The sequence below is a fragment of the Zonotrichia albicollis genome, chromosome 6, assembly GCF_047830755.1.
Source record: "Zonotrichia albicollis isolate bZonAlb1 chromosome 6, bZonAlb1.hap1, whole genome shotgun sequence".
Lineage (NCBI taxonomy): Eukaryota > Metazoa > Chordata > Aves > Passeriformes > Passerellidae > Zonotrichia > Zonotrichia albicollis.
Window position 1 is genome coordinate 17,970,993 of NC_133824.1, and position 27,259 is coordinate 17,998,251.

The following is a 27,259-nucleotide window of genomic DNA, read 5'->3' on the forward strand; positions in this document are numbered from 1 at the left end:
TTTTTTTGCAGGATCCAAATTTGGAGTTTTTGAGGAAATTTGGAATTGGGCTAGTCTCAGGAACAATAGCCTCAATTATTAACATTCCTTTTGATGTTGCAAAAAGTAGGATTCAAGGACCACAGCCAGTTCCTGGAGAGATCAAGTACAGAACCTGTTTTAAAACTATGGCAACAGTCTATAAAGAGGAAGGGTAAAACATTCTTATTTTAATAAATGTCCAGACCTCTGTTTTAGTTTGTATGGGTCCATAAAATCACGTTGTTGTATTTCAGATTTGATGAGGACCATTAAGCCACCCTGAATTCACCCTGAATATCAAAAGAACCCAATGTAGCATTTTGAAAATTTATTTTAGAATTACAAGGACATATCTTCCTACTACATATGAACTTCTACAAGTGACTTACAAAATGATTATTACATTGTCAAAATTTATGTTCCCCAAGTAAATGCTTCATATATCTCATGTGTGTAAATTTTTCAATTCTTCATTTTGCAAAAGGAAAATAGGAACAAAAAACAGACTATTTCTCTATTTAATTTAATTTTAAAAATGCAGGCCTCTCTACCTTTAAAATTATTGCTGAAATAATTAAACTGGGGACAGATCCTTGTGGTAATAACATTTTCCAACTTTTAAAAACATTTCTCAAGTGGTGACTGAGTTGTGGCTTTGATATTCAATTATATCAGTCATTTTGTCTCTATATGCAGCTGTTGTTAACAGACTTGTCTTGAAAGTAAACCCATCTCACTGATTAAAGTCATATTTCTGATTGGCTAGGCTCACAACATTGCTTTTGTGACTGAACATTGATTAACTTTTTCTCTTCATCTGATCTGCCTCTGTAAAATGTTAAAATCCAGATACAGCCTGCTATTGAACATGTGTAATTTCAAATAATTGCCTCTAAGTGCTTTGCCAGCATTTTAACAAACATATGCTACAATTCCGTTCTTCTTTTAGAGCAAGAATATTGTTTGAAATGTTTTGTTTGTTATTCTTCTGCTACAGATTTCTGGCTCTGTACAAAGGCTTGCTTCCCAAGATCATGAGGCTCGGTCCAGGTAATTTTCCTTCTGTCATTTCTATTTTGCTTTTGTTCTGGCTTTCTCTTCCCATTTTTACTGTTTCTTGAGAAAATGTAGTAATTATCAGTCAAATAAATGAATCAAAATATCTGTCAGTTTGAATGATTTCCTTTTAAAATTGCATCATCTAGTAGTATCACAGATGAATTTGGCTAAATATATGTCTAAAAATAATAATTTACACATATATATCAGAGAATTGCAGGTTCAATTAAATGCTGGTTTGTGCAACTGTTTTATTTATGAACAAGCCAAAGCACATGCAAATGACAGAACTGTAAAACTTTTGGTATGTTTCTTTAAGTTTCCTATTCCTTCTTATGTGATATTTTGAGCCCATTAGCACTATTCCATACCTATGTGAAGTCAGCCTAAAATGCAGGTTAGAGTCTCGCCATAAAATGCACTCAACTAGTCAAGGCACAGCCCAAGCATATCAAATTCCAGTTACTTTATTCTCTTATGCTCTATGGGGGCAGACACTAAAAAGCTGTTAGCAGAGCTGGGAAGAGACTTGTATGGCCCTGGAAAACTAAAAGGATGAGGATATCTTAAAACTGGGGTTGTTGCTTGACCCCTTCTTAGTAATTGTTACTCCAAATGTGGGAGCACAGTGGTTGAAAGCTGTATCTTCCTTTTAGAGTTGTGTTTTTTTTTTTTTTCCTGACTGGTTTTGATTAATCATGAAAGCAAAGCACTGGGCCCTCAGACTTTGTCAGCCCATGAAGGCAGTCTGCATCAAAAAGAGCAGAAGCCCCAATTTGAGCAGTATCCCATTCCCATGAAATTGTGTTTCCAGTTGTTCAAGCTGGTTGTTTAATATGCAAGAACACACATAGGTAGTGCAAGTAGGTACAGAGCCTGTTCTGCAGTATAAATGAGGCATTAGGTTTGTCTGTAAATGTTTGCATATCCAATCCGTCTGGCTGAGTACTAGACCATGCCTGGTTATTGTGCAGGGCGAGGAAGGTGCGGAGGAGAAACAAGGAGCTCTGGAGCTAAAAGCCTTTTCCCTCATACTCCAAAGATACTAGATTACATACAAGACAAAGAGAAGGCAGTGTTTAGCTTTCCCAGTACCTCTTAGCACAGCAGATTTTGGAATAAAGTTTTCCATCTTACAAATGACTATGCATTCTGGCCCACATCCAGAAAGTCAGTTACATGTGAACTTCATTCTAAATACTTCTGTAGTTATATTGGCTAAACTAACATATAGGTTTAGCTTTCTGATGAAACAATAATACAGTCTTTATTATGACTGGGAAGGTAATTCCTTCTTCCAGCATGTGAGTGTTTACAGGAAAAGAGATACACAAATAGATCACACAGTATGAGATTTGGAATCAGCCTTGATTTGAGTTCAAATCACATCTTAGACATTTTGTCTATGATTTGTTTGTTGGTCAAAACCTTTTGCAAACATCTGCTCCGTCTAGCTTCCTGTGAGTTCCTTTTCATAGAGAGTTTCAAGTCTGGCGATGGTTCCTTAGGACAAATGATGTGGAGAAATTCATGTAGTAATTCATGTGCCTGGTTGTCTTAGCCTATCCCTAGAAAGGAGAGCCCAGTTCAGCAGAAGCGTCATTTGTTAGAGGTGCCACTCCAAGCCACCAACTGAACCAACAGGCAAAGGCAAGAAGATATTTATGCCCCAGTGCTGGAACCCACAAATAATATATTTTTAATCATGCAGCCTGGTTCCCTTTATCCAGTTCTCCAACTAGAAGCTTCTCTATCTGTTTAGTTATATATATACCTTCTGAAATGTTCTCTTTTTTATCTCACATAGTAATACAGCCCAGTTACAGTCTGACTTCACTAACAGTAAAGATATTTTATGGCTTTCAAGCTGGGATTTTATACTGTTACCAATTCTAGCAAATAATGCCATTTCATTAGATCAAAACTTTGCCTGTGGATTTGTAGCCAGGAAAGATTATACTCACTTCCACACCAAGATTTTCTGCTTTAGACATGGTGAAAAAACAGGTAAAAACCTCTCTTGACTCATACCTGGAAGTGTCCTTATCATCCTGAAGATGAAATTTTGCCATTCCACCAGTCAAGCTGCTCTTTCATGGCCAAATCTTTTTAAACAGGCACACAAATATACATATATTCAGATTAAAAGTGTCACTTTTAGAAGAACAAAGAAAAACATTAATCTTGAAAAAGTATTAGGAAAAATCACACTGAGAATGAATTTGATTTAATATACGAGCTATTTATATCAACTTTATGATCTAATATTAAGTAAAACCAGTATGGTTTATGATTTGGTGAATTTTTAGTGAACTCAGGAAATAGTAGACTTATCCATTTTGTAAATAAGGCTTTGCCATATTCTTGTTTATGTTACACTAGAAGTGCTCTATAATATCTTGCAAATACTGGATTTTCTATGTAGTAAAATAATATCTTTTCTTCCAGGTGGTGCAGTGATGCTTTTGGTTTACGAATATGTTTATGCATGGCTTCAGGACGCAGTTAATCACAAGGAGCATTTCTGAAAAAGCATACTCTTTAAAATTGCATGCATTCTAAAATACCCTGTAATAAAGCAAAAGTGATTCTTATCCTTTATGGTGTTGAATACCCTCAAATTGCACTGATGTTAATACAATTCCAAACAAATATGGTCTCTAGGTCCTGATCCAAGAAAACATTTAAGTACATGTTTTTCTGTAAGTGCATAATTAAATAGCACTTGACATTTGTAATTGTTTTACTGGACCAAGAGAAAATATAAAGCAGACTTAAGACTGAGTTTTCAAAGGACACACTGAAATTTCTTGACACAGAATCATCCTATGCAATTGCATACTTTTTAAAAAGTTTCAGCTGAAATGGCAAAATAAAAATTTTCAGGGTATTTTAAAGAAAAAAAAAAGGAATAATCCTGGGGGGGCAGATACTAAGCTAATGTAAACTGACAGCTCCATTTACTCCACATTAAGATAATGATCCATACTCTGCAACTCTTCAGTGAGTCTTGGGTCCAGTTTCAATTCAGCCCAGTATGATTTCAGCATTCATATAAGAGCTTTTCAAGTTCTTCGGAGTTTGGATAGAAAAGAACTGCACAAGTAGCCACAACCTTAAAAACATGCATACTGCAAAATACCCTACTTGTTCTTAGCCATATATATTATATAAATCTCATTCAGATCAAAGATACTGAAAGTAATTAGAATGCATCAAGTTGCATAAAAAATCAAACCAACATGGGATTCATAGAATAAATGAATAAATAAATTAACACAAAGAAGTCATTTTAGGCGTATGAGACTTTACTGCAAATTTTTTATCCACTTTGATATACTATCCCACAAGATCTGTCCTGTGATAAAAATGCTCAATGCACCCTGACTGCCCCTTTAGCCTTTCATTTCCACCATGGAATGGTGCAACAAGGTAGCCTATCTGCAGTTGTACATAGCTAGCCATACACCTCAAAAAAATGCACCTTTCTGTAGATAAAAACATGTTGCTCTGAAGCTAAAATTTTTCCTTTTCCCAGTAACTGTAAATATAAATATTCCAGGGATGTACTTGCATTCTTACTAGCCATTCCAACTCTGTGAAATACAGTAAATTCTATTATGCTGACTCAAGACGTAGTTTCTGTTCATGCAGTTGTGCCATTCTGCATTTTCTCTTTAAAAACTCCTTAAATAATTAAAAATCACACATCATTCTCTTAAAATATAAAAATATCTTCACTATCAAACTTGGTTCAATATCAAACAAGCATATATCTTGCAAAATTTCAGTATCTCCCCCACACTGCATTCACTCTGTTAGCAATAATGTTCTTCCTCTGAAGGAGGGACAAACCTTTTCCTTGGCAATCCTAAAGAGGCACCTTTCTGCATTGTTACCTGAAAATGGCAGTTCCCATGTGAAGTCTCATCTCACAAGTGTTTTTAATGTGTTGGAAAAGCAACAAAAAGCTAAAAATAGAAATGTGTTTTCAGCACTTTCAAGGATGTCTGTATTAACATGCTCAATAAGCCTCTCTTTTGTCTGAATTTGGCAATGGTGGTTTTTCATACCTATGCTATTTCATAGCTAAAAATCAATAAAACTAGCTCTGTTAAAGTTTATGGTTTTAAGGCAAGTGTTCCTTGTTGCAGCATTTTATTGTCAGTACTTGGCCAAAGAGAAGACAATGCTAAGATAATTTCAAAAACTAAAGCAAAATGCTTTATAATTTGTCTTTTATTAATTTAGAGCATTCAAAATATAAAAATAAAATGCTTTAAACATACTGTATATACATATATAGCCTTTGGTTTTACATCCTTTCCAACATGATTTTTTTCAGTTAATAGCTCAGCCTGATCTTGGATACAAGGAGAAACATTCAAAAACAGAAAACAGCATGGTATGAGAAAACAAACCTATGAATGTGCCAGCCCAACGCCCCTTTACTCCTTGTGTAATGTGGGCTGGAATTCAGTTTTACACTAAAGATCTTCTGAACGGGGACCATGCAAACACAGTTGAGTTGAAGAGAGTACTATTAGGCTTCACTTATTCTTTTGGAAGCATTCAACACTCTGGAAATGAAGAGTAGACTTCTCAGAATAAAAAAATTAATTCTGCACCCACATATACAGAATATTTCCCAAAGGTACCCATTTACCTCAGTGAGTTCACTCCAGATTTACACCCAGGTACTTGACAGCAGCAGTTAACCCTTATTTATTATTTTTTAGGAAACAATTCCCTTTTGCCTTTTAATTTCATGTAAAATGGCTTAGAGTTGTGTGATAAGTGAACGTATTGCAGTTTTCAGTTTACCCGTTAGTATAAGCAGTGAAATAGTCCTTGGGCAAAGGAGTATTCTACATAGTAGGTTTGAATTTGAAAAAAGAAGGGAAACTTCACACCAAAAAGCTCCATGACAGGCAGTTCACCAAGAGCCAAGGCCAGGCACTGTTGCTCACTCTGAACAACACTTTCTGCACGCAGCCCAGCTGACCTCCCAGTCAGGGGTAAGGAATCATGTACAGCAGGCAGATGCATGGGGAGCTGTACCTAAACAAACACAAAACAAAAATGGTTTATGATGGTGTATCCCATGGGAGGAGTAATTAACATCATGTCCTGTCCTTGTTTTATAAATTATCCTGGTTTAGCTGAGGATAATGAAAATAACTGATCTGTCTGTCTCCCAAAACACACTAATTCCTCATTGGAATGTCAGGAAAGACAACTTTTATTCCAGAAATGACCTCATGTTACTCAAGAAAATTTGGAAAAATTTTAACACAGGCACACTGTTACAGGCTTGCAAAGTCTTGAAGCTCAAAAAAACTGTGCTTTGAAAAGTTTCTCTTCCTTAGTTTTTGTTTTCTTTTCCCTTTGGTGCCCCTTGTTTGAGTTCTGTAGAAAACAATAGGTAGACTCGCTCAATAATTCTGTAATCCAGTAGAACAATTAAGTTAAAAGATAAAATCCTCTTGCCAACTTAATCACTTATCTACTTATGATCTTTTTCTTTTTTCCCCATTTTGTCTTTAGTGAAGAGCTTGTCTGGTATTAAATTAAATTCTTATTTCTTTTTCATGTTGTTAAGGCTCATCTTATTTCAGCTATAACAGCATAAAGGCAGAACAACATCCATCATGTCACTAACAGTGTGGCAGAGTGGAAATGCACTTGTGTGCACTTCAACTTTAGTGGTTTCAAAGAAACATTCTTGGAAAAGTGTTCTACTGAAAAATGAGGGCTTCAGCATCTCATTAAAGCTAAACAGCTGTTGGATACCTTTAAGGCTGAAGAAAATTAATTACATCCAAGATCAGATCTTTGTTTCCTTGGGGCAAAAATATAATATCTGTGTTCTTTACAGAAATGCAGTTCTGTTAGCAAATTTTTAGTGCAAGAGGCAAAGGTGGCAGTAGCCAGAGAAGTCCATCCATATTTCAGGGGACATACTGTACATGACATAAATACTGATTACTTAGATTGTTATGAAAATTTACCCGCAGTTGTCTTGGTGATGAGATCTGGAAATCCACAAAAAGATAACTATATTTTAAGAGGGAAATGTATTTTACTTTCTCACTGAATTAGTGTTTAATATGGGATGCAGATAGAACAATATATGAAGAATAGTATTTTCTTCTTTGCTTTAACTATGTCTACAGTAATTTAAGTTATTGCTGAACACTTTTAAAAATACACAATATATTAATAGTCTATGATGGATATGAAATGTCACACCAGGCTTTTTTTTTTTTCCACATTCATATTCTGAACATACCTACAGCATGGGAAAAGCATAACAATAGTCAGAACTTTATTATTGCCCAAGGAAAACAGGTAAATTTTCAAAAATCAGAATTTTAGCTCTCTTGGGATTAAAGTTGAAAGCAAAATAACTGGCATGGAGTACTTGCCACTGCATACAGAAATGTAGAAAGGAAATTTGCTAATATTAAATAATATCTCTGTTCGTAGCACCACCACCAGTATACCTATAAGGGGAAAAAAATGCTTCAGAACAACAATGTAAACTTTACCAAGAGCCATACTTTACATTCATTAAAGCAGAAATTAAAGACAAGGTCCTCTTTAAAAATTACAACATAATCTGGACACAAGTGAGCTGAGAATGATGGTATAATTCTGTTTCTCAGTGGAGTTTTTGACTGATAGGGCTTTTTAAGCATCTCTGCACAGGTTGCACACTAACAGCATTTTCCTCTACAGTTTCCTGTTTTATTCAGGTATTTTCCACCCATATTTCTGTTTGTGTACTTCATATGAATGTGGTGTTTCATGAATCTGGGAAGCTGGGTATAACTGGAGAGTTACTTAGCTGGATTTCTGCCTTTGACTCTTCTGCCAAAGAGATAACTATCTCATAAGATGATGAAGCCTCCATGTAGGCACAAAAACATGACCAAAAACCCCTACCTAAACCTCATCACCTATCACCTCACCATGCAAAGACATAGAAAATAACTAGAAATCTCCTTAACTTAAAAAAAAATAAGAAAAAGAAAAAAGAAATAGGTAAGAAATGTACTGGAAGGTGAAAACAAATGCTGTCAAAAGCCTCTATTTACAAATGGATAAAATAAAATCACAAAGATCTTGCTACTGCCTGACGATGGCAAATGCCAGAAGAATCTGAAAGCTACCTATTGCCTTCATTCTATATTTGATTACCAAAACCCAATAAAACAACAATAAAGGACCTCATAATAACAGTGGATTGTATAATCTCATCAATTAAAGGGTTGTTCTCTAGGCATTTGGCAAACACTTCCCGTTCAGCCACCTTTGCTGATTCAAGGCATAGCAGAATTTTCTGTGGTGATTTTTCTTTATTGATTTTTGCACAAATCTTAGTAACAATTGCACATTTAGAAAGTTTGTGATGATTAAGAATAAATATGTGTGGTTTGACCAGGAGAAAGTGGAACAAGGCTCCATGAGCCCTTTGAGGGACACAAAGTCTTTAAGAGCACAACACCACACTTCTCTCAGTTTCTGATGTTGTCTGCAGCTCTTTAATCCCAGAAGCCCTCGGGGAGACAAGTCACGAGGAGAAAGGCCAGGTGTGGCCAGCGTGAGGGGAGCAGTCCGTGAGCTGGGCCCGAGGAGCCGGCGAGCCCGTGGTGCTCCTGGAGCAGCTCCTGCATCAGAGAGCGGAGGCCGTGACGGAGTGGCCGCCCTCCCTGGCAGTCTGCATGCCCTTGAAGGCCAGCGAGGCGGGGATGTCACAGCTGTGGGGGGACAGCGGGGTACCCCCGGCGTGCTGCCAGCCGTGGCTCGCCATGTAGCTGGATGGAGTGGCGCTGTACGTCATGTAAGGTGACACCTGGGCCGGCGTGGCGTACGGAGGCATGGCCGGTGCGGACACGAAACTGCTGACGGCTGGGAGGCCATTGGGTGCCTGAAAGGAGAGGGAAAGGAAAAGGATTTCTGAGAGAGTAAGATATGTTGGATCTGGTGTAAAATAAGCTGCTCTCAGATGCTGCTGGGGCTTTGTACCAAAATTAAGACCAGCAAGGACACCAAAAGAGAAACCCATAACCATTTGCCTGAATTTCATGGGCTCAGTGGCCCCTTCTGCTTTTCTTTTAAGACCAGTTACCCCACTGTGATCAGTGCTTCACACCTCTCCCCACAACGTGTCCCAGACAGGGACCACCAGCAGATGATGAGGTGGTCCTCACCAACACACACCAAGAGCAAGGCAGGATCTGCTAAGGCCCCTGTACACCTGCCTACCTTCCCACAAGCTGTTGTTCATGGACTCCTCGAGGCCCATGGTTGCATCTAGTCATTAACTTGAGAGCTACTTGGAGGGGTTTGTAATGAGTCTCCCCCTTCTCTCTCACCTTGATACACTTGGCAATGATTTCCACAGGTTGGAGTAGATTAACTGCGACATTTACCTACCTTTCCCGAATTTCACACAGAGTGTTGGTCACTGTTGCAAGCCCAGCTGGGGAGTGCTGGGGCAGTTTAGCTGGGTGTGCAGTGACCACAGCCATCCCAATGGCAGGAGGGACAGACCCATCCCTGAGCCTCTCCTCTCCTGGCCCCCAAGGAGGGTGGGCTCAGCCTGAGCGGCCACGGGCAGGTGTGGGCACAGATCTGAAAGCAGCACTCCCCAGAGTGAAGAGGTAGCAGTGGCTGGGGGAGGTGGAACATCTTAAACTCTTTGGTAACTGTTTGTTCAGAGCATGAGTCAGAACTATGGTAGTGGTATTATTGATGGTGACTTTTAAAAATCTGTTTTCTAGATACTTGGGATAAAAAACTTGCAAATGTTCTTTGCTCATAGCTCCTCCTGGTTTCAATAGGGCTTCTGTACACAAAACAATTGCAGGGCTGGGTCCTTTCCTGCAAGCTATTTTCCTAGGTCCTTCTGTAGGCTGGAGAGAAGGGTTTCTATTTAAATAGAGAAGGGAGAGTCCTTCAGTCAGCTATGCTATGATTTCACAATTAATGACTCCTTATTCAACTAAAAACTGGTGGTTTATTTCACACCCATAAATATTTCTTCAGCACAACAGGTACAAAGCAAGATCATTTATCTTGCTTCAGTTTCAATTTGTGTAGTGTTTGTTTTAGGATTTGGGGTGGCATTTTTTCTGAAAAATGTTTCCTATCTGGATATGAAAGAAGAGTATTGATTCATCAAATCCTGTAGCATCATCACATGGTACAACTGGACACAACCTGAATAGTGCAAAGCTAAAAAATTAAACAGATTTTTGTTCCTGCTAAAACTTCATGTGGTGTTAACATTTCACTTGTTAAATTTCTCACAATTCCACTGTCTAGACTATCCTCTCATTGCCATTTGGGAAACAGAGCAGTAATTCTGCTGGGCTCTGTCAGTATAAACCTGTACAGCAATCTAAAGCAGCAGACACAGCAATGGGATCCTGGCCACAAGCCTCCAATAGGAATATTACTTAGTACAAAACTTACAGCTGCATCAGCAACATAATTGTCATTCAAAATAATTAAATGCTTTGTTGAAACTGAACTTGCCTTATTCTTCTGAAAATCCAAATACGTGATCTGACCAGTAAGTCATATTATGTGCCCCCTACTGTGACTCAGAATTACTTTAGCCTCAGCTTTAAATATCAGTGCTTGCAACAATGCTGATTAATACAAACCTGCAAATAATTGCACGGCAAATCAGTAAAATTCTTGAATCACATGGAAAATTATGTCATTGAATTCACTGGAAATAAAAAGTGTGGCCCTAAAAAGCTGCTTTTCCAATGTGCAAACATGAAACAAGAATGAGCACCTCTGTTTTTTGTAACAAGCACCAACAAAAAGCTTTGCACAGGTGCAGTAGATTCATTGAAGCCAGGTTGTAACACTGGGATATCACGAGCCACAACCCAAATACATTCTGCACAGAGGAGTACAGAAACCCTGGAGGGGTGGGTGCTGAAAAGAGAAAATATAAAGGACAAGTCCCTGAAGTCTCAGAGCCATTGAGACAGCACAAACCTTCAGCTTCTAGACCTCAAAGGAGGTTTTCTGGGCTCTGTGAATCCATCCTGTTCCTCAGGCTTTCCCATCCCAAGGAGGCTGGTGCCAAGCAGTGGGCTCAAGGCTGTGCCTGGAAGCCCATTTTAAGTCGGATTCCTCATTATGAGTTGTCATCTTCTGTGACCCCTTAGCTGTGCTTGTTGGCGCATTGCCTGGCACAGATCTACCCTGTACCCACTAACACCCCTGAGAAGGTGTGTTAGTAGGTGTTAGTGGGCACAGGGTAGATCTGTGCCAGGCAATGTGCCAACAAGGCATCTCTTTGCTGGTCCACCAATGTTCCAGCCCATGTCCTGGCGTACTGCATCTCCTACAGACAAGGCCTCCAGGGGCTCCTCAGCAGCCATAAGCAGATGACTGTGCATGATCTGAGGCAAATCTGAGCTTCTGAATACCTCACATTAATGCAGACATTATTGATAAATGCTTTATCAACAGCCTTGTTGAGAAATATTTGATCCAATCACATATGTTCTGTGGCCTTCTGGCACAAAGTCTTCAAACTATAATTCATGAAGGAGCCCAGGTTTCCTATTGAATGATATTGTAGGTGCCACTTGGGTTGTTGTTGATAAAACAGATGGAAATTGACTAAAGATTCACTAGTTTTTGTAAAAGCTTAGTTTTAAAGAATACCTATACATATTTATAGCAGCCAGAACAACCCTTTTACACACACACACAGACACATATACAAACACACACACACTCTTATTCAAAATAAAGTTGTGAAAACTGTTCTTTTTATAGCCTATTCTGAATGTGAGAAAGATCTTGCCCCAACTACTGAGGGCAGGATGTGGAGACAGTTGTGTAGGGACCACCAGCTGCAACCTGTCAGAGGCCACCAATGCTGTCTGTCATCACTGCCTCGCTGAATTGGTGAATCATTCTTATTTTTGTTGCACTGCTACAAAGCTTTACCACTCCAAACCATGATTCTGTGGGTGCCACAGATGCCCTCAGCCAAGCAGGCAGCGCTGGGATGGGTAGGAGCTGGCCCAGCACAGAGTGCAATTGTGCCTCAGGGCAGGTTTGAGCCATACCCACAGAGCAGTCAGAGCCTTCCTCTGACCTGAATTAAAAGATGAGGGGATAGAGAAAATCTCACTCTATATGATTTTAAAATACGCTACTCAAAAAAAAAAAAAAACCAAAAAAACAAAAACAAACAAACAAAAAAAACCCAACACGCAAATTTTCATCTGATTTTCATCTGTGAAAGACTTGACCTAATAGTCTTGACACAAGCATTTTTATTTCCAAACAGCCTTAGATAAAAAGCGTAGGTTATCAGAAGGGTTGAATCTTGTCTGTCAATCTGGCACTTTTTACAAACATGGCATTCACTTAAAATAAATGGAGGGGATTGAATTCCATGACCCTGTATATACTGGACAAATAATTCATCCTGCAGTATTTCAATCAGAGGAAATGAACAGCAAAATCTAAACATTTGTAATTAGGAGTGCAAGAACCTCATGGTGTTTATGGATTTTTAAAACCCTAAGAATTTGTTTTAAGTGCAGAGGTTCTTGAACCTGGCTTTTAAGTTTTATAAATATTTTTTTTCTTAATTTGAACCATCGTTATTCAAGGGAAATCTAATTTTTTAAGCAAACAAACAAACATTTAGTTGTAGCTGAACAAGAACCTTTGCTGTGTCAGAGATAAGGACTCCCATTTGAAAGTGCCTACTTTCTGGCTTCTACTTCCTCTCTTCTACAGAGAGGAACTTCTGCTCTCAATTGCTGCTTCTGTCAATGTTATCAGACAACTGATGGAATAAGTATTTCCAAACTTTAGAGCTGCATTTGAAACCTAGAACACATGACCTCCCACCAACTCACAAATTCATTTAAACCTGTTCTTGCAAAGCTACCAGCAAAACAAGAGTAATTGGGTCAGGATAACAAGTTGGGTCTGGTGTCCTTCTGCCAAGTTGCTGCTGATACCTGCCAGTGACATTAAAAGGAATATTGAGGTGGGAAATCAAAAACAGGGTGGACATAAAACCTTGCTTTAAGTCACACAAAATTGTCCTGCTGAAACAAGCAGACTGCACGTTTTCAGAAGTAAAGGAGTTGGTTGAGTAGTTTTAACAGATGGAATCTTTAGTTTTGGTCACTTTAGATACAATACTAACTAGAGACAACATTTTTTGTCATTGTTTTCAGTCTATTTGTGATTTGCAACACAGAGGGAGTGGGTGGATGAAAAGCAAGTCTAGAACCAAGCTAATGTGGTCTTTGGAATAAGTAATTTCCATTAGTTGCTTGGACTCCTAAAAGTCAGAGCAATTCTTTCACAACCAGAGGTAACCACCAAATACACCTGGATATCTGTTTTGAAGGTTATGCTTGTATAATGTGTTGCAGAGCTTCAGCCTCCTCTCCCCTTCATGGTAAGAAGACACAAGGGTACAAGCTTTCTGGACAAACTTCCCAGTCAGCCCATGTCAGACAAATTACCTGATTTTGGTTTCTTCTGCCTTGATCACAGAAGAACCAGAGAAACATTCAAGCTAAATTTCACTTTTAGTCCTCATGGCATAAATTCTAATTATATATTGTAGTGAATTTATATTATTTTGTTTCATTCTTTTCCTTCTCTGACTTTTGCTTGCTAGATACATGTTCTCTCAGTATCAAAATTAGTTCATCTCCCATGTTCTCTCCCATGTTGATTCTAAATATTTCAGAAAATGACCAGGAAATGTAACATTCAAAATCACAGACTGGTATCTATATTAGCTATCATTAATGGCAATAATGTAAAGGATCTCATTTCAGTTTCATGTGAATACAAACATGAACAGATTTGATGCCACAGGTGGATGCCACCTCAATTTTATAGTCTAACTCTAAAGTCAGTGTCCAAAAGAATGTAAATTATTTTTATTATTATTTTTATTATTATTATTTTATTTACAATTATCTAAATGAATTGGCCATTGTAATATAATTGCTACAGTATTTAATTAAATAGTTCATGTATTGCATGGACTGAGAATGCAGGCTTTGTGGAAGCATTCTAAATTACTATTCAATAAAATGTTTCTGGAGAAGCAGCACAGCCTTCAAGTTGGAGTTACCTAATTGAGCAGCCTGAATGAGCTGGGACAGTGACTCAGCCCAAAATTCCCTGCTGCAGTCATCACAAGTTCAGTCTGTGTCACGGCTCAAGGGACACACCTCAGGTGAACAAGGCTGCTGTTTCCGTCTGTATCTCGCAATTCTAACACTGGCTTGGATGGGGTGAATCCTTCCTGTCCTTGGATCAGCAAGCTCAGCACGTTGCCTTGATCCTGCAGCCCAGCCCTTCCCGACAGCCGCTGAAACCAACAGCAGAGGTACCAGGAGCAGGAGCTGGGAGCAGGGACTGGGAGCACAGCCGGCTGCAGCTCCTCTGCAGGGATGCTGCCGCAGCCCCGCACACACACACACACACCTCTCACTGCTGGTTTTCACAATGAAAACCTTAAAACATTTTCTGGAAATGACGGATCTTTCCCAAAGGGCCTCAAAACACAGTCATGAAGAAGCTATTGCTGCAGTTGTTCTTTCCTCGGCAAGAAAAAGCATAGCAGGAAGCAAAATATCTAGTCCTTCAATCAGAAGAGCAAATCAGCACAAAAATCCAGAGGATATCTCATTTTTAGGGACATGCACATAATCAGTTAAAAAGATTATGACAACAAGACGAGGAGCAATCAAACACAAACTGCAAACATCAAGGAAGCAAACATGCTAAATCTCTCTTTATAATTGGAGGTTAAATATGATAAATCAAGTCAACATATGGGATCCCAAGGGAAGAGCAAACAAATTTTCCAAGTAAAACAGCAGCAGCAGGCGTGAAATGGAAATATCATTTAGGAAAAAGGCATTACTAAATTATCTAAGTAATAAAACTGGAGGTTTTTTAGGTTTTAAAATCAATAAACTTAAGTAATATTTTTGTATAAATTGTAATTACTAAATTAGAGCTAAATTCTGAAGCTGCAATTCAGTGCTACAGGATCAACAAGAAAAATGACGTTACCACAAATCAATTCAGATCAGTGTTCCACTAAAATTAATGTGCCTACACAGGTCAGTCACAATTACCTACAGAAGGGTTGCAAAAGTGAACACTGAGTAAATTTCTCCAGTTTATGATAATGGGTTTTATTAGAAATATTTTTAAGAAAAAATGAGAAAAAATTGCTAAGGTGTATCTGAATAAGTTAGCCAAAGTTAATCCTGCAAATCATGGTTTGCTTTTTACAGTGCTGGAAAATATTCTTACAAAAATATTTTCATATTAGACTAAATATCCATATTCTTAGATGAATTAACTTATTGAACATATTCCTTAATTTCACTGCAATCGGCTTAAAATGAGACTCTGAAAAATTAGGACAAGGACATTAAATAATTTTGATGTTCAAAAAAAACTTAGAAGAGGCAATATTTTGTATGTAAGATATTAATTTGTCATAATATTATAAAATATAGTATTTGCCTTTGTTTTCAAGAAAGAATGAACAGTGATAATGCATTGGAAATGGAGAAGCTTTTAAAAATAACACATGGGTGAGGGGTTTACATAGCTGCTCTGTTGTTCAGCTGAACTGAGTTGATTTCCAGAAGACTGTGATTTGAAAAAGAGACCTTTCAAGAATGGAGAATTACACTATTTCTCTTTCACTGTAAGTTGAGCAAAGTAATGCTGGTGTTCTAGTTGAAGTCACAATTAAAACAGACTTATTCTTAGAGCTGAAGTGCTCTAATATTTCAAACAGAGTTAGCTACCCAATCCTTTACATTATCTCTTTAAAAGATGCCATTTTCTTTGCAGCTATTTCTCCCATTGTTAAATTCAATTCATAACAATGTACTGCATAAGAAAATCACACTACTTCCTTCTAAAATAAAGTTTAGTCCTTTCATAATGAGCAGATCCCATTCCCCGTGTTTAATGTGCTTTTTTATTAACTTAAGGTTGTTTCCTTTACCTAAAGCCATCCCCAGCTGCAGTGAATAACACAGAAACCAGATAATATCAACTGAGTGTTTTAACTATAGTTGGGACACGCATCAAGATCACTCTAAATGATATTTTCTTATCCAGTTTTAAATCTCAGCCTCTTCAAGGAAATAAAATCCCAGTTTTGGAAATAGTAATAGTAACTTGAATTTACACACCATCACCAATCCTTTCCTGAAGGAGCCAGGGGCATTTTTTGTCTTTTCCAAAGCAAACTACAGCAGAAACAAAAGAAAAGGAAAAAAAATGGGGTGGGGGGGAAGACGGGTGGAAGGAAAAAAGGAAAAAAACACCACTCATTCTCTGACACCGAGTAATCTACTACAAAAACAACGGAGGAAAAGAGAGAGGAGGAAAAGGCATGGTGGATAAAGGCAGACAGAGGCTGCTGTAAAACCTCAGCACATTCTGAGGGAAAAGCAGGCAGCAAGAGCTTCCAGTGCTTGTTCAGAAGTGCAGTTGGCTTAGACAATTTTCACGGTGAAGTGAGATCCACCACGGCCACCAAGCACACACATAACATGTCCACCAAGCACACACAGAACATGTCCACCTAAACATCTCCAGTGTAGATTATAGTTCAAGGTCTACATTATTGCTGAATGGTTGCTTCCCTTTCCTACGCCAGGTTTAGAAGGATGATATAAATCAAAGTCACTGCCTTTCCAGTGAAGATGCTGGATCTTGGGGTATGTTCTACTATTTAGCAAACTTCACAACCAGATTATTTCAAAGTGGAGGGAAAACAAATTCTGGTTGCTTTAAGCACAAAGCCTGGTTCTGATGACAAAAGCACAACTTAAGTTTGTCCTCAGACAGATATACTGGGCTTATGAGGACAATAGGAAAGCATAGGAAAAACAATCGTGTCATATAAGCAAACTCCTTTGAGCTAGAATTAACAACAGATTCCCATAGTTTTAGAACAGATTTGCACAATAATTCCCCTTTGGTATTTTGGCAAAATCTGGAATTGGGCAGGGCACACATGGACTCTAAACAAGCAAATACACTGGAAGAAATAAACATTTGTTCTTTTCTATGCCGTTGGTTAACACCATAATGTCTTACTGAAAGGTTCTATGAAAAATGCCTTCTTAATATTATATACTTAGCAATATATTGTAATTTCAATATGCTGTTATTTAAATGAAACTGGAGGAGGAGACTTATGGACACAGACCTTCAAAGGGATTCTAGATGTCTAGAAACTAGGCAAATATGGGGTCAAACTGGTAAAGTCTTCACCTTGTTCTCTTAATGGACAGCCAAAACAGCAGTCTCCTGTGTCTAGCAAATCTCTGCTTCTGCAGTTACTGGGAAGATGGTACACTAAGAAGGGTGAATCCATAACCCATCAATTGTTAAATGCCCACAGTTGTTACGACTGGTTGTCTAGGCAATTCCTAAAAGCTGATAAATTGCCACAACAGACAAATTCAAACACACTATACAGTCTTTATATACTTGCCTATCTACTGCAAGAACCAAGACTGAACAGGTCAAATCACATCTAATACCCCTGCTCCTGGCACTGTGCTTCCTTGCTGTGACAAGTATCTCCCATCACTCCCACCTTACAGTCCCTGATCATGTTTGTCATGGCAGACCTCCTGGTGGGTTGGGGTCCTTTGACAGAAGGTGCTTAGAGTGCAGTTTGAGTGTCATCATACCATTCACTCACCTCTCTGACTTTCTTTATTAGTTTCATCCGGGTGGAGTGCCCTGAAGCCATGTGGGTTGGTGGACAGGGCACTGTGTTTTGGCCGTGGAAGCAGGTGGCCAGTAAGAGGCAGGTCTCACAAATGGGGTTCGAATTGGGTGCCATCCAGATCACCTGGGGAGGAATCGGGTGCATGTAGTGGGATCAGCTCATGCCCCTCACCCACAACATGCAATGACAAGGACCTTGAGCAAGCTGTCTCAGTGGCAATGCTTTGATAGCAGGCCTGGTCTGGAGATCCTAGTGAGAGTGACACAGAACCAGACGGCCTCCAAGCCAAGGTCTGAACCCCTGCACCAGACTCTGCTAAAAATGCTGCTGGCTACTATGGCAAGAAAGCAAATAAACACCTCTCCTTCACAGCTTCACCCCCCTGCTGCCTGAGTATGACTGAAGAGCAGTATGTCCAGACCTTTGTCATTGATGGATTTTGCACAGACACATAGCAGGAATCCAACTGCCTGGATCCCAAGATGCCAAATAAGTAAATTTACTAATTTTTTTTTTCAGTAAATCATGTGTGTAGAAGGACTATGTAATTGGCCATAATGTTTAAGGCTTCATTTTGATGTTCTCCCCAAGTTACCCTATGTTGTGGCTTCTAAGCACCACAGATGCAGTTGCAGATGCATGGGCACCAAATATACTTTTTTCAGTGTTCATCTATAAATGAAACATCAGGAACTAAATGTCTGCATTATCTACATTTTCTGTGCAAGTCATTGTCCAGAGTTGCACCTACATTTGCAGTCATTTGCCCTGACATGGAGCCTTCCCTTGATGCGCTTGCAGCACACAGAGCTCACGGCCCCGGTCAGAAAGCAGCCGAGGGACAGGGAGTGATATCCCAGCAATGCCAAAATCTGAATCCCCTAACAGCTGAGGAAGTTCAGCTGAGACAGACCTGAGGTAGCTGCTGCTTAGGGGTTTGGCCAGCGTGTCAGAGGAAGACTTCACTCAAACTATGTTGACAAACCCCTCTGAATTAGAAGGAGTGTTTTCTGCAGCTCCAGTAGGTTTGGGATGAGGCCTCCAAACAGCACACCTTTTCCAGGAGGGAGCTTGCCCTTAGAGCCTCTAGTCACAAGCTTTTTCCCATTAATGAGTATCAGCTCCCTTTGGCAATATGTACATCTGCTTCCTGCAATGCACACAGAAAGTCATTCTGAAAAGAAATTATTTCCAAGCTATTTGCCTCTCAGCAAATCATACAGACATATGCCAGGTCTTCTTCATTTTCATACATGTGTAATTACAGATCGCAACTCTTTTTCGCTTTGAGCATCCATTATGTTAGTCCAGCAAGTCACAAGCATCAGATGTCTGAGGTCTGCATTTTAAATACAGTACGTGTTTATTAAGCGTTTTGATTTCAAATGCAGGTTACAAATGTGTTCATATTGCAGTCATTTCAGCTATTTTCTCTTAATGCAGTAGTCAGTATAAGCTGTACAATGCAAAAGAAAATACTCAGAATATTCTTCCTTTGTAACAATAGCATAATTATCTGTAGAAGCACCTGAACACCACACTGAATGTGCCTCCCTGTGTAAATAATGCAACATAACTGAGCTCCGTATGAAATGTGTATGACACAACACTGTCAAACTCTTGGAAAAATCTATTTTCCTTTTCAGTTTCTCTGATTCACAGTCACCCTGTTTGAAAGCCATATGACAAACCTGTGAGTGTGATACACCAGGGAAATTATGCAACTGCTTACGTATAAATGACAACCTGGGACATCATGTAATTAAACCTGAATAGAAACTTGACATGGTATCTTTTGGTTTCCTGTGGAATGTTTTGTACAAAATCACAGTCTGCCAGACTGAGCTTTCAACTCCCAAAACCCAAATATGAACAGCATTGCAAACAAAAGCCCCAGGAAATCGATAATACATAAAATGAAAAATGTTCTACATCCAGAGGTTCAGTTTCATGTTAAACTAGTGTGACTGCATATTGTCAAGACAAAAATGTGAAGTCTTCCTGCCTTTTTAGTGGGTGAACTCCCACTGATGTGTGGGACAAGGGCTGAAATGTAGCCCTTGGAATCGATTGGAGAGGTCAACCTTGGCTGCTGCCTGACAAGTCTGGGTTGTCAATAAGAGTTTTGCCTATAGAAAGGCTACATTATCCCATGTCTTAAAACAAATGTATATCGTTTAAAAAAAGTGATCAAACAAATTTACTGTAAAAGTACTCAATAAGTTGTTCTTTGGTCTCAATTTTTCTGGTCTTTCTCACACAGAGGGATTTCCTGGGGGATTTCTTGAGAAGCAAAATACTATCTTCCATGATTAAGGCTAAGGGACTTGCCTAGTAATTATGGAGCTATTTTCAAGCTTTGGACAGGTGAACTTTGGATGTTGGTGATACTTAAATACATAGATGAAATTTGTTGGAAAATGCAGAATTAGCCATCACTCACACAGAATTCAATATTAATGTGCTTCAGAGCACATTTCCTCTGCTCTTGTGGTGAAATTGGGAAGCTTAAGCTAAACATCCACACTTGATTCTCTCCTTTTGTAGGAACCTCTGATTTTGATAATACAGACATAAAACTGGAACATCACAGAACGATCACTTCTCTTCTCTGGGGGAAATCTGATGTCTGCCTCCTTAAGACCCTTTGTAACAAGCTTTGCCCAAAAGAGATAAGGAAATAGCAATTACCCCAAAGTACAACGACAGAGCCTATTTCACCACAGTCCTTCTGGCATATTAAGTATCTCTGAGACTTTCCCATTTTCCCACCACTCCAGATATCCCCCTGCTAGATTCACAAATGAACCAACATTGTCTCATATCTCCCGCTCATCTCTTTACACCCAAAACCATTCACACTGCAAGACACCATGGATCCCATGATGTCAGAGAATTTCGTAAGGCTTTACTGTCACAGGCTGTCACTCCAGACTCAGTACACTTCAGCGAAAAGACAGTAAGACAGCACTATTTGCAGCAGGAATTTGGTTCATAAGCTTCACTTCACACTGTCTGGAATAAATATTTTGGGAAAAGGAATGTGACAAAAAACTGCAAATAATCACGTTTTCCCATCCTTATTTAGCATGATTTTTTTTAACATATTCTTAATTAGCAAGGTAGTGAACTTGGGACAGACAAAGCAATTGATGCACATTCAAATTAATTCTCTGGATAGCAATTCTGAATACTATATCAATAGACTGGTCTACGTGTTAGAACTTTCCAAAGCCAAATTCTATTTACCTATATTATTACAGGGAAGAACCTCCTCTATATCTTCCTTTAGAGACCAGGGTTCTGAATATGGCTTTTCTGCCCTTTGAAACTCTCTGGACAATTTATTTGGATAAATGAATTCCATTTTATTAATAGCAATTTTCTCAAATTTTAAATAACACGTATGCTTAAATAGCATTTATCAGGTGATCTTTCAGGTTGAACAGAACGTTTAAGTAAAACTGATATCGACAATGGAACAGCTATATATTATGAAAATGAAATCATAAATATTGAAAAAAGAAAAAAAGAAAAGGCAAAAAAATGTTTCCAAGCCAGCATTGAAAATAACTCTGTTTATAAAACACTGTTTCTCAGCACATCTGTAGAAGTAAACGAGATCCATCAGAGGCCATGGTTTACAGCCTATGAACAAGATCCTGTGAATATTTCAGCAGGACTGCATGCAGAAGGCCCAGCCTGTAACCTAAAACAATGAAGCCACAGTACAGCTGCTCTTACAGAGTAGTGACAAGCTATATCTACTATTTTTTAGCAAGACTGTTAATGCTTATTTTAGTCTTTAAAGAAAATTGTAGAAGGAGTAGTAACTCTAAATCTAAGTCTAATTCTATCCTTAACCATATGGCTGCACTATAGCCCATATTATTTGTGTTATGAAATTAACATAATAATAATGGCATAATAGAAAAACAGAACAAATAGGACAGCATTGAGGGTGGTGTATTGTTTAAAAGGCAATATATGTAATGAAGTAGCTGTTCACTATCGGCATCTACAGTATTTCCCACTCTGCCCGCTCTTTGCGAGCGTTCCCACAGTTTGCGCTCCGCATCTTGAATGTGAGAGTCTGATTCAGCTGCTCTCGCCACCAAACATGAGCTACAAAAGTCTCCTCTACATGGATCTAAAACCAGACACCGAACTCAAAACATACATCCAAAACCTCTGTCTTTGAGCAGGGAAAATGCTAAACAGCGATTGTGGGTTTTCTTCGACTTGGTTCTAAGTACAACAAATGCGTGGCCGGGAAGTCCGTGTGTCTGAGAGACCTCTGATGCATTTTGAAATGTTTCCATCACACGGAAAAAATGTTTTCAAAACCTGTGCTTTCCCAACGAGTAACAGTTGAGCCTTTTATAGCTTTTCTCCTGGCACGGGACATGATTAGCAAGCACAAAGATTTAGACAGAGATTTATTAAGTAACAGTTATATTGTGTTGTAATTAAAACGTAGGAAATTCGCCGTCTACTTAAGCGTTTAAAAATGCTTAATGTAGGAAGCAATTACATCTCATTTTCAAATTATTCCCCTGACTACGGAGCGCACTGCGGACAGAGTACAGCGGGGCGGAGGCGGCGGCGGGCCGGGCCGGGCCGGGCCGGGGGTCGGCGGCGGCGGGTCCCGAGCGGGCCGGGGGCAGCCCCGGGCCCGGCCGCGATTGCTGCGGCCCCGCCAGCCCTGCGCAACCCTCCGCAGCCTCGCGCAGCCCTGCGCCCGCCGGCAGCCAGGCGGGATGGGCCGCCAGGCCGGGGGAGGAAGCGGAGAGAGGAGCGAGGAGAGCCAGGCGTTTTCCCGCCCGTCCTTGCAAACCAAAACCGAAGAAAGTCCGGCACCAGCTCCAAACCGAGGACGGTGGCCCGAGGCCGAGCTCAGGAGCCCTGTGCATCACTGCCCGCCCCCCGCCTCTCTCTTTACCTGGCTGTACTTGGCCTCCTGCTCGAGGGAGCTCTTCTCCAGCCCGTTCACGGCGTGCTGGCTCGGCGGGTGGAAGCTGTTTCGGCCCAAGCTGCTCCATTCCTCCACCTTGGGGCTGGGGTAAGGCGAAGTGTCATTCACTGCTGGAAAACAAAGGAGCGGGAGAGAGGGAGTTAGAGGCAGAGACCGGGATTCGGAGGTGGATACGGCTTTGCATCGGGATGGAGACGGCTCCCTCTCCCCATGGAAGGCACTCTGTGGGGCAGCGCTAAGGGGGAGCCGGACCCTCGCCCGCCACATCTCGCTGAAGCTGCCGGGAGCTCCTTGAGACGCTGATTCGTAGGCAGAAACCGGTGACAGAGATCAGCAGCCCAACCCAGAGCTGGCTGGCTCGCCCGGCCCCAGTCCCCGCACTGGCGGGACGGAGCTGCCGCGCGGCATTTATCTCCCAGGAGCTCCTAAGGGGCATTTACGGCAGCCGCAGTGTGTGTGTTTGTGAGTCAGAGGAGAAACGACACCCCGTGTGACAAACAGACCTGACACGCCTGCAGATAAACTGGGCTCCAAACACTTTTTGGAAGAAAAAGAAAATGAAACATAAAAGTAAATAAATATTATTTTTTAAATAGGGAAATAAAAGGAAGAAGATAAGAAAGCGGGGAGGAAAAGAAGTAACAGTCCTATTATTTACATGCTTATCAGCCGCGCCATGGGCATACCGGGATGATTTGCTGGCGGACAAATTCACGAACAGCCAAATTCCCGCACCGGGGAGCCAGGGGAGGAGCAGGGGGAGCCCTGCCCGAGCCCCGCGCCCGGAGCCGCCGTGGGAGGAGGCTTTCCTGCCCCGCCACCCTGCCCGGCCCCTCGCCGTGCCGGGCAAAGGCACAAATCTCAAGTTGTCTTAAGAAATTGAGCTCCCTCGGCGAGCGCCCTTTTCTGCTGATCTCACACTTTCCCATGAATAGGGGCTTCCTTTCCGTGTCAGCAAGGTCAGTTTACCCTATAAATCAAGGGCGAGCAGCCCCCATCTGCAGCATCGGCCGCTGCGCAGCCCCGAGCCTCTGCCGGGAAGGGGAGGGGGCGATTTCACTGCAGAAAGATGTGTGCCTCTGCGGGGGCTGAGGGAGACGGGACACGCACCGGGACACCCGGCAGCACCGTTAGAGGCCTGCCTGCCAATGTGGTGTTAATAAAGGAGGAACTCACTAAAAAAATTAAAAACTAACAAAACAAACAAACAAAAAAAATCCCACAACAAAACAACAACAACAAAAAACCCCAACCGTAAATTTCTCATGTGCTTGTAATGCACTCATTCTTTTTAATGTTCATTGCCAACACTGCCTCTAGATTGCCTCAGAGATTGCCAGGCGTGTATTTGTTAAAGTCGACTCAGAAACAAGCGCATCTGTTTGTGTCAGTGAGGACTAGAATAAAGTTTATATCGTGAAGGGCAAAGAAGAGCAAACTTGCAATTTTTTGCATGTATACGTATAAAAAAACATGCTTGTGTGTTGCTTGGAAAAAATATCACCTTTCTGATTAAATAAGAAAAAAGTTATTCTGCAATGCCTAAAGGATCATTTTGCATTTGAAATGCTGGTAGAACTGGATTGTTACTGTTAAAAAGGCAGTGAAAACAGAGATCACAATTCCCACCTCACCACTAATACTGAGAGAAGACTGGGACACAGAGATCGCTGTAGGCAAAGGTTATTTTGGACTGTTGTTTTCAGTGACACTTTGAGCAACGCTTTCACTGTTAGTTCACTGGCAGAGACCGAAATGGAAAAAATGTCCCTTGCTAGCGAGCGGCTGGGAGACGCGACACAGTTTCCAGGCGGAGGAACCGAAAGAATGTGCAAGGGATAAAAGAGGCAAATCTTGGGCCTTTGGTTTTCCTAGACCACCGCTTCGGAGGAAAATACACCATCAGAATGAAAGCAATTAGATGACATTTGAACTTCCTGCCGAAGCAAATTTGGGCTGATTGCGAAAAGTACAGAAAATTGACTTCTCAGTAACGCCAAGGCAGCGCCCGTGACCGGAGTGCGGCAGCGAGCCTCAATCGGGACCGGGATCGGTACCGGGACCGGTACCGAGGGCGCGCTGGAGCCGCCGGACCCAGGGCCGGTCCCTCCAGCCAGCATCCCCACCTCCCGGGTCACAGAGGCTGAGGTGACGGCCAAGTGTCCTGTTTGCAGGTCCGCCTGCAGCCCACCCAGGCCCTTCGTTCTGCCCACGTTCCGAGACGCGCTCCAGGGAGCTCAGCGCCCTGCCCGTGCCGGGGAATCGCCAGGGGTTTCCCGAATTAAACAGCGAAACCACCTTCCGACCCTCGGAGAGGAAAGAACCCAGGGACCGAACCCCTCCGGCCCTGTTTGGCTGCCTTTGTGGCCCCGGCTCCCCCCATTTCTCACCTTGGTCTGTGATGGACCGGATCCCCAGGATGTCCGTCACCGAGTGAGAGGACGGCCACGTCCTGGGCATGGCCATGGTGCTGGGGATCGCCGGCACCCCGGGAGGGGTGGACACCTTGGCTCCTGCAGCAGCGATGGGGCTGGGGTAGGGGTAGATGTGGTTGTAGGACAGAGCAGGCTGTGGGGGCGGCTGGTGCTGCTTGTAAGACTCGTAGTGACTCTGCTGAGACAGGTTCCCGATTTTGTTCCGGAGGATGCGGCTGATGGAGCTGACCGACGGCACGTTGTACTTGTCACACACGCCGTCGGCCAGCAGGCGATCCCGGATCTCCCAGGCGAAGATGCCCGGATCCCTTTGTTTGTAGGTCCGGATATGTTTTACCACCGTGGGGGTGGTGACCCGGGGCTTGCTGCCGCCGATAGCCCCCGGTAGGATGGAGCCGGTCTCGTTGTAGCGAGCCAGGATTTTGCTGACACAGCCGTGGGAAACGCGGAGCTGCCGGCTGATGTCGCACGGCCTGATACCCAGTTGCGCCAGTTCCACAATCCGCAGCCTGATGGCATTGGGCAGGGGTCTCCCGTTGACAAACACCCCCCCGAGCTGGTTCACTTCCCCGAAGGCAGGTTCTGCAAACAAATGCACAAACACAGCCGTCGGACACGGCGGACGGCACAGAAAGGGGCGTCTGAGCTGCTCCTCATCACAGACAGATGTCACAGACAGGGACCCCCCCCTCCCCGGTCACTCCACGCACTTCTCTATAATAGCGGGATGACCCCGAGACTGAAGGAAGCAAGGGGAAGGGAGGAAGAGAAGTGAGAGGTTAAAAAAATGGAAAAAAAAAAAAAAAAGAGAGAGAAAGAAAGAAAAAAGAAAAGACAGAAAGAAAGATAATCTGTTGCAACAAATGTCGGAGCTCTCCGGACTGTGCATCAAGCATATTCCCAAAAATAAGCACATTCCAGAGATGAAAAATGAGATCGCCCCAACAGACAAGTCAGCTTTATTGCCACAGGAAAAAGGAACGCGAAGAAAACAAAAAGAAAAGAAAAACATCGTCTAAGACGTGGGGGAGGGGGAGGAAGGAAAAGTAGTTGAGGAAATTCTTTTACATCTTAGGAGAGACGAGGGCAGCGCGGTGCTTCTGAGTCGGGACTAACTTTTTAAAGACCGTTCCTGGTGCTGTTAGCGCCTTTCGCTTAACAGCACGATTACACTGGGCTGTAAAACAAGCGTGTTAAAATGTTAACTGCTACGATCGGTGTCAGGAATAATATACAACGTGTCACGGGCTCCAGCCATCCGCTCGTCTGCGATCCTGCCTTGCACTCGCCTAATAACACTAATAACAGGCCGACTAGTCATTAGCTCGCTCTCTCTCTCTCCCCTGCTCCTGACCCTCAACATGTTCGTACAACTTGTAGGAACACGAGCAAAGTCAATAAGGGAGCCGCGGCGGTGGCAGATGAGTGCGCACGGGTGCTCCCCCTCTCTTGACAGCACTTGAACCCTCCTGCGGCTCCCGGCCACTTACCCATTCCTCTGAGCGGGACACCTCGAGGCCGGCCCTAAATCCCAGCGGATCCCTATGCCCGGGAACCGGCTCCGGGCCTCCTGCGCTCCTGGCCGCACTGGCCCCGAGCCTCTCTGCTCTCCGCTGAGGAAGGAACGGTAGCGTGAGGAAGAAAAGAACTACAAGGAAATCCACATCCCGACAAGAGAGCCTTGACTTCTGCATTTCAACCTCAGGGCAGCGTGGGCAGGGCCGGGCTGGGCCGGGCCCGCTGCCCGCCGCCCCCCCGACCCGCCCCTGGGGCGGCCCCACAGCCCAGCCGCCCTCCCAGTGGCCGGGGGAGATGACGGACAGCGCGGCGGCGGCGGCGGCGGCGGCTGCGGCCCTTCCGCTGCGCTCCGCACCTGGGCCCGCCGCGCCGGGACCGCGGCTCCGCACCTGCGGCGGTGAGTTGCGCGGGGAGCGCCGCCGGCGTCGGGGCCGGGCCGAG

The 27,259-nt window shown here is 42.1% G+C and overlaps 2 protein-coding genes across 8 annotated transcripts in view; one reads left to right on the top strand and one right to left on the bottom strand.

Annotated features, from left to right (window-relative positions):
• The window catches only part of SLC25A21 (solute carrier family 25 member 21), a 235,988-nt gene extending 229,356 nt beyond the window's left edge, over positions 1-6,632 (top strand). For 5 of the 7 annotated variants that reach the window (XM_005479826.4, XM_074542662.1, XM_074542660.1 and 2 more), the window contains 3 exons: positions 12-193; positions 1,019-1,071; positions 3,529-6,629. In XM_005479826.4, the coding sequence (XP_005479883.1) occupies positions 12-193; positions 1,019-1,071; positions 3,529-3,608 (315 nt within the window). In that variant the 3' untranslated portion in view covers positions 3,609-6,629. Of the gene's footprint in view, positions 1-11; positions 194-1,018; positions 1,072-3,528 lie in introns of all 7 variants that reach the window. The other 2 variants (XM_074542663.1, XM_074542664.1) reach the window with 1 other exon arrangement.
• A 2,126-nt stretch (positions 6,633-8,758) lies between these two features.
• PAX9 (paired box 9) lies at positions 8,759-26,663 on the bottom strand. Its single transcript, XM_026795063.1, has 5 exons — positions 26,513-26,663; positions 25,256-25,882; positions 22,833-22,975; positions 17,861-18,013; positions 8,759-9,013 (listed from the first exon to the last, which is right to left on the bottom strand). Exons 1-5 carry the CDS (start codon positions 26,661-26,663, stop codon positions 8,759-8,761), a joined length of 1,329 nt encoding a protein of 442 aa, XP_026650864.1.
• Between the last annotated feature and the right edge of the window lie 596 nt (positions 26,664-27,259).

Excerpts from the sequence above, each read along its gene's own strand:
- PAX9 (XM_026795063.1), bottom strand. The coding sequence starts at position 26,663 with ATGTTGAGGGTCAGGAGCAGGGGAGAGAGAGAGAGCGAGCTAATGACT. Across the intron at positions 22,976-25,255 it reads CCGGTCCATCACAGACCAAG|CAGTGAATGACACTTCGCCT; the intron begins GTGAGAAATGGG and ends TTTGTTTTCCAG. Across the intron at positions 18,014-22,832 it reads AGGAGGCCAAGTACAGCCAG|GTGATCTGGATGGCACCCAA; the intron begins GTAAAGAGAGAG and ends ATTCCTCCCCAG.